At 36.2% G+C, this 12703-nt stretch overlaps 1 protein-coding gene across 4 annotated transcripts in view; it reads left to right on the top strand.

Moving 5' to 3' along the window:
* Positions 1 to 5334, top strand: part of LOC123543257 (MAPK/MAK/MRK overlapping kinase-like) — a 42551-nt gene extending 37217 nt beyond the window's left edge. For 3 of the 4 annotated variants that reach the window (XM_053542745.1, XM_053542741.1, XM_045329340.2), the window contains exons 10-12: positions 1692 to 1908; positions 3706 to 3906; positions 4796 to 5334. In XM_053542745.1, coding sequence (XP_053398720.1) covers positions 1692 to 1908; positions 3706 to 3906; positions 4796 to 4873 — 496 coding nt within the window. In that variant the 3' untranslated portion in view covers positions 4874 to 5334. The remainder of the gene's footprint in view (positions 1 to 1691; positions 1909 to 3705; positions 3907 to 4795) is intronic. The other variant, XM_053542750.1, reaches the window with a different exon arrangement.
* Positions 5335 to 12703: the final 7369 nt, after the last annotated feature.

Below are 12703 nucleotides of genomic sequence, written 5' to 3'. Positions count from 1 at the left end.
GACACACCACTTCAGGCTTTCAGTAGGTGAACCTTGCTGGGATCTTGACCAGCTTTCCAATAACAGTGACACACCACTTCAGGCTTTCATTAGGTGAACCTTGCTGGGATCTTGACCAGCCTTCTCATATCAGTGACACACCACTTCAGGCTTTCATTAGGTGAACCTTGCTGGGATATTGATCAGCCTTCTCATATCAGTGACACACCACTTCAGGCTTTCAGTAGGTGAACCTTGCTGGGATCTTGTCCAGTTTTCCAAGAACAGTGACACACCACTTCAGGCTTTCAGAAGGTGACCCTTTCTGGGATCATGACACGCTTTCCAAGAACAGTGACACACTGCTTCAGGCTTTCAGCAGGTGACCCTTTCTGGGATCATGACCAGCTTTCCAATAACAGTGACATACCACTTCAGGCTTTCAGTAGGTGACCTTTTCTGGGATCATGACCAGCTTTCCAAGAACAGTGACACACCGCTTCAGGCTTTCGTTAGGTGACCCTTTCTGGGATCATGACCAGCTTTCCAAGAACAGTGACACACCACTTCAGGCTTTCAGCAGGTGACCCTTTCTGGGATCATGACCAGCTTTCCAAGAACAGTGACACACCACTTCAGGCTTTCATTAGGTGACCCTTTCTGGGATCATTACCAGTGACACACCACTTCAGGCTTTCAGCAGGTGACCCTTTCTGGGATCATGACCAGCTTTCCAATGACAGTGACACACCATGTCAGGCTTTCATTATGTGACCCTTTCTGGGATCATTACCAGTGACACACCACTTCAGGCTTTCACAAGGTGAACCTTGCTGGGATCTTGACCAGCTTTTCGATAACAGTGACACACCACTTCAGGCTTTCATTAGGTGACCCTTTCTGGGATCTTGACCAGCCTTCTCATATCAGTGACACACCACTTCAGGCTTTCATTAGGCGAACCTTGCTGGGATCTTGACCAGCTTTCTCATATCAATGACACACCACTTCAGGCTTTCAGTAGGTGAACCTTGCTGGGATCTTGACCAGCTTTCCAATAACAGTGACACACCACTTCAGGCTTTCATTAGGTGAACCTTGCTGGGATCTTGACCAGCCTTCTCATATCAGTGACACACCACTTCAGGCTTTCATTAGGTGAGCCTTGCTGGGATCTTGATCAGCCTTCTCATATCAGTGACACACCACTTCAGGTTCCAGTAGGTGAACCTTGCTGGGATCTTGACCAGCTTCCCAATAACAGTGACACACCACTTCAGGCTTTCATTAGGTGAACCTTGCTGGGATCTTGTCCAGCCTTCTCATATCAGTGACACATCACTTCAGGCTTTCAGTAGGTGAACCTTACTTGGGTCATGACAAGCTTCACCATAAGAGTGACACACCACTTCAGGCTTTCACTAGGAGGCAGACATGCATACATTATGTCTATTGTATTTACTTTTCCCCAAGCATGGAAGTGTGAATTGTATTGTTCCTTTTTTACATAAGTTTTTCAGTCAGTAATTCCTAAATGGTTTTCTGATAAGTTAATTATTTTGCTCTGAGAAAATGGAAGCAGATGGCAAACAGATATTCATTGAGCTTGAAGCTGTCTGAACAACTGAGCTCAAATAAATTTCATATTTATTTTGGTTACATATGTGTATATCTCTTACAGATTTATCTGATTTTTATTAAATTTACTTCAGGGATAATGATAAACGTCAGATAGCACTAAACAAATCAAAGATACTGCAAGAGAAAGATGACAGTTCCAATATCGGGACAAAGTCCGAGACGGAAAATAGTGTCTCTCCAAAACTGGAGAAAAAGAAAGATTCCGAGCTCCATATTATCGCAAGTTTGCCCAAACCCCAGTCGTTACCTGCACATCAATTGTTCAAAGATAAACGAAAGGTATACCAGGTATGCTGTGCAGTGATTTCGGTTACTGGATTTCATCTTTTAATTATGTAATACTAAAACACCAGATAACTTTGTTTTACTTTATTTTTTTTGATTGTCTGTCTTTGCTCTATTCACATGTATTGAGGAGAAAAATTATCTTTAAAAGATGGAGAAAAAAAAGAAAAAATGAAAAAGAATGCATTTACAAGTAAGGTATAAGGAAACTGAACTCAGGAAGATCAAAAAGTATTTTTTAGTTGACAACTGGTTGAGAAGAAGGTTAAATTGAAAGAAAAGAAGTTATGCATATTAAAGCTTGTCTCTGTATTCTGCAATTAATTGTTAAAAATAAAGAAATCAAAATATACTTCTGTATTTTGGAGGTGTCTCTTAATACCCGAACATGACATAATGTTTTTGAAGAAAATTTTTTGTGATTGTATTTTTCCTTGATACCACTGAAATGGAACTAAGTGCGCACACCACTCACTTCTGGCATTTTGTATGATGTTTGCTCTGTGTGTGTAGTTCGACTTGTAATTTCTTGTGTACCGCCATACAAGTTATGATCAAATGATTGCTAATGCACATTTTAAATATCTGGAGAATTCTTTAGCCATCAGTTATCAACTTTGATAACATGGTTGCCTGCGGTCAGTAGATGGCCTCAATTCTTTTGAAGGTCAGTAACTGAAATGTCAAGGTCATACTATTAGAAAGATTACCTGATGACCTTGATTGTTTTTGAGGGCCTTGAGGTCCAAGGTCATAGTGGTCTCGACTGAAATTTGTAAGAGTTATTAGGACAAAGGTCAAGGTCATATTTACATGTACACTGTCTTGTGTCTGTTGCCTTTAAACTTTATAGGAATATTTGCCATTAGACAGCAGATGATCCCTATTTATTTTGTTTGGTGTAGGGGGTGTGGGGAGGGGTCAGAAATTTAAAGAGCAAGGTCATATAGACCTGGCAACATAAAATAAGTGGGAAACCCTGTCTCCTATGACTGCCAAACTTCATGTGAAGTGTATATGGTCAAAAGATGACCTGATTGATTTAGGGTAATTATGTCATAAGTGAAGGTCACAGTGACCTTGAGATTGAAAACAGTTTCTGAGAATGCTTGGGGTTCATTATAGCTCCCAAACTGTTAGTTAGTAGATGACCTCTGTCATTAAATCAAAGGTCAAGGTCACAGTATTGCTAAGACTGAAAATTACATACCCAAAATTTACCTCAGGCAGACCATTCTTTTGGGATTACCTGTTTTACAAACAACTCTTGTTTAAGGACAGATTGAGAAAGCTAACATTTCAGCTTCATTTACTGAAAATTTAATTTTTGTCTACGGTTAACAAATGACTAAAGTATAGAGGGTGCTAAAGTCTAGCAGTTAGGATTCACTAAAGTTTTCAAGGCCTAAAAGTAGCAAAGTAGATTAATTCTTTAAATTTAAGGAAGTATTTAATAGTGATTAACTGTCTTTCATTACAGCAGTTTTGAAAAGTGATAAGTGTTTTAAAACCATGCATTAACTAAACATATTTGCAGTAAAATTGAGTTGTTTGGTATGGACTTATAGCTAATAAACACTTAACTAAAAGCCTTGCAACCATTATAATGCCTAACAACATAGATATTTAGATTTGAAGTTGTTTTTTTTTATTCAGTGTAAACAGTGCTTTGTGATATCAGATAATGTAAAAAATGAAAAAAAAAAAGTTAGAAGCTATAAATCTGTTTCTTCCGGTGTACTTGGAAAGAAAAATCTACAATTACCTATTCATGATTGGCATATTTCGATATCTTTTCAGCGTCGAAGACGTTTAGGTGAACCACACAACACCACTTACAACAGTACACATTCCAGTTTCTTCCCGAAGGTTCCAATCCATGCGAGTACGATCAATCCGTCGTATCATTCCTCATCATTCCCCTCCACGTTCGCTTCTCACAGCACATCCAATCAGCTCTCTCTCCTACCCAGCATCAATAGTACATATAAATCACATAAGGTATGTATGAATAAGATTATAGCTACACATTTCACACCAGTTGTAGAAAATGGTCTTTGTAATTATATTGAGGCAACTCAGTGACTGCACACTATAAAGGTGAGATGAGCCACGCCATGAGAAAACCAACATAGTGGCTTTGCGACCAGCATGGATCCAGACCAGCCTGCGCATCTGCGCAGTCTGGTCAGGATCCATGCTGTTCGCTAACGGTTTCTCTAATTGCAAATTAATTGAAAGCGAACAGCATGGATCCTAACCAGACTGTGCGGATGCGCAGGCTGATCTGGATCCATGCTGGTTGCACTATGTTGATTTTCTTATGGCATGGCTCAGATGTACTAGAGCCTATGTAGGAAAGTTTTGGAGATTGCAGTTATAATCTGCCTCTGATGGGATTTAGACTGTAGAGGCTGGGCTATGAGTTCAGTATTTAATTTATTCTTATTAGACTAATTGGTTTTAGCTCAGTGTTGAGGAAAAGTTAAAGCTTATTTGACTCTTTCAAGTGCATCCATTATTAATATGTAAGGAGGTATCAGTTGTAACCACACTGAGATTTGAACTCTGGGCATCCTGATTGAGCGGCCTATATTGTTCTCTGTTATACAAAATGTATTTAAGATTGTGCAGTATTGAAGCAACACAATACCATGAAGGAATAGATTTAGCTGTAAGTTACACAAGATCATCTTGTCTGAAGGATTACATTCAGTATAATGGCAACTTTGTCATAAAACCCTCTTACAAATGTTAGAACGGCTAGGATTTTCTGTGAAAATCTGCTGAGGTGACTACTCAACATTGATTATAATAATAATAATAAAATGCAATGAATAACAAAATGCAATGAATATACGATGAAAATATAATCCTATTTCTTTTTCAGAACCCTAGTTCAAAGACTAAAAACATGTTTGGGCACTATCAGTTGCCATCTTTAGATCGCAGAGGTGCAGGATTTTAACAACTGCTTACATTTAGGATTTTATAAATTGTGAAACTTTACACATGTGTGCTACATATGTTCAAATAGTACTGTGATACTGCATTTTCTATATGTCACATTCTGTGTAAATGGAAAAGGTCAGTGCGTGTTAAGATGTTTTGAATGTCAAAACTGACATTGAAATTGTTTCACTGGAAGTGTGGTTTATTTTTATCATTTATGTTAAATATGTCACCTTGGAACACCGGGGTCAAGAATACTTGCAAACTGTTGAAGAATTTGCTTCATTCGAAAAGTACCTTTAGTTGTGGTAACAAAGATGGTACAGAAAGGAAAAGAAAACGTTTAAAGATATTTTTTGGGTAACAATAGCATTTTAATATGCATCATGTAATATATCTTAAATTCAAGAAACATTTTATTGAAGTTTGAATCTCTGTATATTTTTCTGATTTTGGACAATACATACTGGTACACTGTTTAGCATTAATCTTGTTTTAAATGTCAAGATGTGCAAAAACTTGCCGTGATGTGTTTAATTTCATGGTGTAAACAAGTTTTACTGTGATAATATCTCATTAAAGAAACTTATAAAATATTGTAATAGTGGTATTTGTCCATGCAAATTAGAAAAGTTACTGACAAATTGACAGTTCTAAAGACCTAAAGATAGATTTGCAGATCCAAATTTTTTATTGAAGTCGAAATAATCATAAAAATGTATATTGCAGTTGGGTAAATGATAAATGCCTCTGTCTTTCGGTAAGAAAGTAGCGTTGTATTATGTTTACCATTTTTATAACAGTTTTGCATCAAACTCATTATTACATATCCAAGAGTTACTTTTTTGAGCTATTAGAGATTTATATCTGTGATAATTTAGGGTGTTTTAAAATGATTTTATGAACACATTTAGAATAATGCTGATCATGTATGTCAATATTGAGAAGGAGAATATCACATATTTTTGTTACACACCTCAAGAACAGAAAATTTTATACAAAAATTACTTTAAAAAGGCACATGCCTCCAAAATATACATGACAATACAACCAAAATTTGCAGAACAAATGACAGCATCTGTAAAATGTAAAACAAGGAACTAGCCTGTTTGTGTGTGTAGTGTGTATAAAAAGTACTTATGTTATGTTCAAAATACAACACACAAGTATGAATAAACATAGAATGAATACGTAATGTGGCCAAAAAATGGAGTTTTTATAACAGATGCTTTGTTCTTAGGTAACATTAAATTTTGTGATTGCAGCTCTGTGGTTACACTCACATTTAATACATCTGCTGAGAAAATTCTAGATTTAAATCAATATCTAATGATAAAATATTTAGCAAAGGTGAGCACAGTATATCTTAAATTAATACAAACAAGCCAGTTAATATGTTTAAATCATTAGCAACAGTCACATGGTATAACACAGGGTTTTGCATTTTGGACATCACTAAATAGAATTTGACCTGTTGAAGACATGAGCACTTTCGAAAAGTTGAGAGAAAAATTCTGTGGAAAATATGTGTATCTATATTCAATGTTCTCATTTCTTTATTGTCATACATGAAATGCCATTTTAGCTTATAATGTTCACTTTATTACTGTAGTGCCAAATTTTTATTTTTTTAGCTTTACCACAATTTTGCCGTAATTTTATGTTGTTGAACCAAATACTTAAGTTCTTCCATTGAAAATTAATTTTATTCAGTAGCTATGTTGATTTCTTAAGAATATGTGATATTGACAGTTCAATGAGGTTTTTTCATGTTATAGCATCTGACTGGTGTGTGTCTGGGCCAATTGGGGCAAGGGCACCAATATATCCCAATGGATTCTGCAGATGTTATAAGAGGAAACAAGCCTGCATTAATGTTGTTCTAGCATAAAACCTGCAGAAAGCTAATTTAAATAAACGGTATATTGATAAGCATTTATTTCCTTTCAAAAATGTTTTGATTAATAATATGCCTTTCAGGACCATACATAGTACATGTGCCTTTTGCCATAGAACAGTCATATGAGCCGTGCCATGAGAAAACCAACATAGTGCATTTGCAACCAGCATGGATCCATGCTGTTTGCTTTCCAAGCCTATTGCAATTGGAGAAACTGTTAGCAAACAGCATGGATCCTGACCAGACTGCGCGGATGCTGGTCGCAAACACACTATGTTGGTTTTCTCATGGTGCAGTTCCTATATAGATACCTGTTTAAACAACAGGTGATACTTCTGTTTACCATCCTGTCGAAACATCCATTGGAATTGAAAAGAACAGCAGTTTTATGCTAGAATACATGTTATTATACAGCTTTCCGTAGAAAAGAGTTGTTAAAAACATTTTTACATAATATTTCCAGTGGAAATCCTGAATTGTTATAGCACTTCAGCTGTTCCATTGGATTTTTAGCTCACCTGTCACAAAGTGACAAGGTGAGCTTTTGTGATCGCGCGGTGTCCGTCGTCCGTCGTCCGTCCGTCCGTGCGTCCGTCCGTCCATCCGTAAACTTTTGCTTGTGACCACTCTAGAGGTCACATTTTTCATGGGATCTTTATGAAAGTTGGTCAGAATGTTCATCTTGATGATATCTTGGTCAAGTTCGAAACTGGGTCACGTGCCTTCAAAAACTAGGTCAGTAGATCTAAAAATAGAAAAACCTTGTGACCTCTCTAGAGGCCATATATTTCACAAGATCTTCATGAAACTTGGTCAGAGTGTTCACCTTGATGATATCTAGGTCAAGTTTGAAACTGGGTCACGTGCCATCAAAAACTAGGTCAGTAGGTCTAAAAATAGAAAAACCTTGTGACCTCTCTAGAGGCCATATATTTCACAAGATCTTCAAGAAAATTGGTCAGAACGTTCACCTTGATAATATCTAGATCAAGTTTGAAACTGGGTCACGTGCCATCAAAAAGTAGGTCAGTAGGTCAAATAATAGAAAAACCTTGTGACCTCTCTAGAGGCCATATTTTTCATGGGATATATATGAAAGTTGGTCTGAATGTTCATCTTGATGATATCTAGGTCAAGTTCGAAACTGGGTCATGTGCATTCAAAACTAGGTCAGTAGGTCTAAAAATAGAAAAACCTTATGACCTCTCTAGAGGCCATATATTTCATGAGATCTTCATGAAAATTGGTCAGAACATTCACCTTAATGATATCTAGGTCAAGTTTGAAACTGGGTCACGTGCCTTCAAAAACTAGGTCAGTAGGTCAAATAATAGAAAAACCTTGTGACCTCTCTAAAGGCCATATTTTTCATGGGATCTGTATGAAAATTAGTCTGAATGTTCATCTTGATGATATCTAGGTCAAGTTCGAAAGTGGGTCACGTGCCATCAAAAACTAGGTCAGTAGGTCAAATAATAGAAAAACCTTGTGACCTCTCTAAAGGCCATATTTTTCATGGGATCTGTATGAAAATTGGTCTGAATGTTCATGTTGATGATATCTAGGTCAAGTTCAAAAGAGGTTCATGTACGGTCAAAAACTAGGTCATTAGGTCTAAAAATAGAAAAACCTTGTGACCTCTCTAGAGACCATACTTGTGAATGGATCTCCATAAAAATTGGTCAGAATGTTCACCTTGATGATATCTAGGTCAAGTTTGAAACTGGGTCATGTGCCTTAAAAAACTAGGTCAGTAGGTCAAATAATAAAAAAACCTTGTGACCTCTCTAGAGGCCATACTTTTCGTGGGATCTGTATGAAAGTTGGTCTGAATGTTCATCTTGATGATATCTAGGTCAAGTTTGAAACTGGGTCAACTGCGGTCAAAAACTAGGTCAGTAGGTCTAAAATTATTAAAATCTTTTGACCTCTCTAGAGACCATATTTTTCAATGGATCTTCATGAAAATTGGTCAGAATTTTTATCTTGATAATAACTAGGTCAAGTTCGAAAGTGGGTCACATGAGCTAAAAAACTAGGTCACTGTGTCAAATAATAGAAAAAACGACGTCATACTCAAAACTGGGTCATGTGGGAAGAGGTGAGCGATTCAGGACCATCATGGTCCTCTTGTTTTGTTTTTGATTTATGGTTTACATAATATTTCCAGTTGATTTCCATCGCTAGGCCCTAATTTTTCTCGATCTCATGACCTTTATTTACAGGGTGAATTTTAAGGCAGCTCAGCTCTGGAACCATTGTTTAACATTAAAGAGATATGCATCCACTGTTTCCACTGAAAACTAAACCCAGACTTTTCAAGAACTATAAGGTTGATTTTTATTGCTGCCAGTACTTCCATTTTTGGTGTAGTTTGGATGTAAAACATAAATGTTCTGTTTGGGGACATTAAAAAATGTATGACTGAACTCTGTTACCTGTATTGTAATTCTGCATACAGTTGGTTGAGAATCAGTAAACCATTCCTTTCAACCCATGTTTCTTGTACTGCCCAGTCAGTTCCCTGAGGGATTTTTTGAATGAGTATTAATATTTCAAACATATTTAGTTCATTTATTTTTCTTGGACATTACTGCTTCTTTGCAGGTAACAAACTAGTATGTTGATAGCTTCTCTGAAGGCTTCAAATCTCAGTAAAAAAGTAGGATTCATGTGTGTTACCAGGTTAGGATTATGCTTAGTACATGTTAAAATGGTGCTTTTCTCAGAAGTAAAGAGTAAAAGTTAGCATTTAGATAGATTAATGTACACTACATGAGATTTTTTTCTGAGTGTTAGTTACTGTATAAATTATTTCAAGTAGTGCCCTTATTTGGACTTGAGTTGAACTCAATAGATAGTGAGAAGTCCTTTCTTGTGAATCATCTCTGTTTTTTCCAGTGTCATGATTATTGTATTAAGGATCATAGTACTGTAAAAGCAGAAATATTTGTGAGGGTTAAATTTTGTTGTATTCACAAGGTCCTTGACCTTGGGAACATTAATCCTCGCTTAGATACCAACTTATTAAAAAGTCAAAACCTGGTGAATGTACTCCATAGTTCAAATTTGCAAAGTTTTTACTCAGTGAAAAAATGTGCTTTTACAGAATAGAGATGTCAGAAAAATGATTGAGTTCCCTGAACACTCGGGTCTGAACACTCGGGTCCGAACACATGGCTTGATACAGGCTACTTAGGAACTTTCAAGGACATGTTGATGTGAAGGTTGTTCTTGTAAATAGGGGCACTTACTGAAGTATATTTGTTTTGTTCAGAATGTCTTTTACAAAATGACGTATTTGTGTGTTTGTGGTCAATGTTATATCCCAAACAGCTTTAATTAAGTAATACCAAAGTTTATTTGATGCCAATTAATGAAAAATGTTTTTATCAGTGAAATATAGTCCATGTCACTCACACAGTGATTTATACAGTTTTTTGTCTATTTCAGTTAGCATTAATTAAAGAGATTTTTCTTTTCATGAATATGAAATATCTCCTGTTAAATTGAGAAAGTTTTTACATTTTCCCTCGCACTACACACTGATGAAAATACAGGTTCTGTCACATTTTGTTGAGATATATTCTGTATTAATTTCATCTTTTACATTTATTCAGTAATTTATTATCTTTATCATTGCATAAAGTCACCTTTTTTCAGATTCATGTTACTTTGCTCAATGTATCTAGGAAGAAAACATTGATATATATTTTTGAATAGACATGCTCACGAGTTATAATCAGCACTTCTGTTAGCAGCCATTTTGTATTTTTCCTCTTTTTTTTCAGGTACATTTTCTTCTCCAGTATATAATATAATTTCACATTGGTACATTAAATTTATTTTTTAAGTAAATATTTACTTTTTTCCAGTGCTTGTAGAAAATAAAGATATATATATAGCTGTACTCAAACATGAATGTAAAAAATAGAAGGGTATTTTCAAAGTATAAAATTTTATCATTAAAAGGGTAATTCCAGATGTACATCATCATGTCAAAACAAATTAAAATCATGATTATAACATTTTAAATTTATAGAACTAGTATTGTTGAAAGTGAACTAAAATGAAAGCTAAATTTCTCATTCACCATTTGTATTGTATGAAGAGCTTTACTATGTACAGTTGAAAACTCGGTATCGCGAATTCCAAGGGATCCAGCATGCTACAAGATAATAGAAATTCATCTTAAAATGGGGGACACTGTGGCTGAGTGGTTAAGGTCGCTGACTTCAAATCACTTGCCCCTCACCAGTGTGGGTTCGAGCCGCACTCAGGGCATAGAATTCTTCATGTGAGGAAGCCATCCAGCTGACTTAAGGAAGGCTAATGGTTCCACTCAGGTGCCCGCTCATGATGAAATAATGCTGGAGGGGCCCCTGAGATCTTCCTGCATATCGAAAAGCTGGAAAGTCGCCATGTGATCTATAATTGTGTCAATGTCACTGTAAACCCAACAAAAAAATCAACTTAAAATGATGTTTTATGAACGTGTTTTTGGGAAAGGACTTGAAAATATTTATGACATAGCCAGAGTTTTGAGATGAGCAAGACTGGGTTTCAGCTGTACTTTAAAGGCTTCACAAATGTTTTGATAAATTGATACTGCCTGAACTCACCAAGCACTCTGTTTTCACAAATAAAAAAAACAAAAACACACAGATCTTGAGGTTTACCTCTTTAAAAGATTTTCTTAAAGAATATCACTATTTGTATTTGTAAAGGTAAATGTTTGTGAAAAAAATGTCCATTTAATTTTTTATCCCCCGCCGATGAAATCGGGAGGGGGGTATTGAAATGGCGTTGTCCGTCCGTCAGTCCGTCCGTCAGTCCGTCCGTCCGCAGCCATTTCTCAGTAACTACTTGGTAGAATTTCATGAAACTTGAAATAAACATGAACCAACATACTGCGATGATGCCCGTCAAGTTTTTTTTTTGATTGGTCAATTTCCCTCAGAGTTATTGCCCTTGATTTAATAAAAAATGTCTGTCTGCAGCCATTTCTCAGTAACTAACAGGTAGAATTTCATCAGATTTGAAATAGATATGAACCAAGATACTGCCCTGATGCCCGTCAAGTTTTTTTTTTGATAGGTCAATTTCCCTCAGAGTTATTGCCCTTGATTTAATGAAAAATGTCCGTCTGCAGCCATTTCTCAGTAACTAGCAGGTAGAATTTCATCAAACTTGAAATAGATATGAACCAAGATACTGCGACGATGCCCTTCAAGTTTTTTTTCGATTGGTCAATTTTCCATTTAGTTATTGCCCTTTAATTGTTTAAAAATCCACAGATCTGTACATAACAAACCAACCAATTGGAAGAATTTCATTAAACTTCTTCCATTCTTTTCCATGCACATTTATTATAAACATGTGATGTTGTGTACCTACACCTGGTCATCACCTTACATTGGTCACCCCCCTCCCTCTCCCCCCCCCCCCCCCCCCCCCCCCCCCATTTTTTTTTTCTTTTTTCATTTTTCGTTTTCTACCAATATTTATAATCAACATGTAACCTGTTGTATCCTCACCCCCCCCCCCCCCCACCCCAAACAAACCATTCATTTTCTTTTAATTTAATTTGACTAATGAAATTATTTGCTTCTTGGTAACATTCTTAACTTTTTGCAGGATATATTTTTTTGCCGTTCCTCAATTCTGACCCTTTCGGCGGGGGATTCCAATTCATCGAATTTGCTTGTTTTACATATTTTTTCATATTTTATATTTCTCCTAATTATTTCAATGTATAAAAATTAGACTGTGATATTTTACATTTGCCATTGTTTCACTGAGATGCAGTGTCATGTTCAGGTATGTTCTGCTGTACAGTGTTACCTCCCCTAAAGAAATGCTTCCATACAAAAGCAGATATTTTCATCAAAACTTGACCAGTAAATTCTCAGTACGTCAAACATACACAGTGCAAAAACCTGGTCA

The sequence above is a fragment of the Mercenaria mercenaria genome, chromosome 1 (genome assembly GCF_021730395.1).
Source record: "Mercenaria mercenaria strain notata chromosome 1, MADL_Memer_1, whole genome shotgun sequence".
Classification (NCBI taxonomy): domain Eukaryota; kingdom Metazoa; phylum Mollusca; class Bivalvia; order Venerida; family Veneridae; genus Mercenaria; species Mercenaria mercenaria.
The sequence above is the reverse complement of the archived record's forward strand: the minus strand, read 5'-3'. Positions and strand labels throughout refer to the sequence as shown.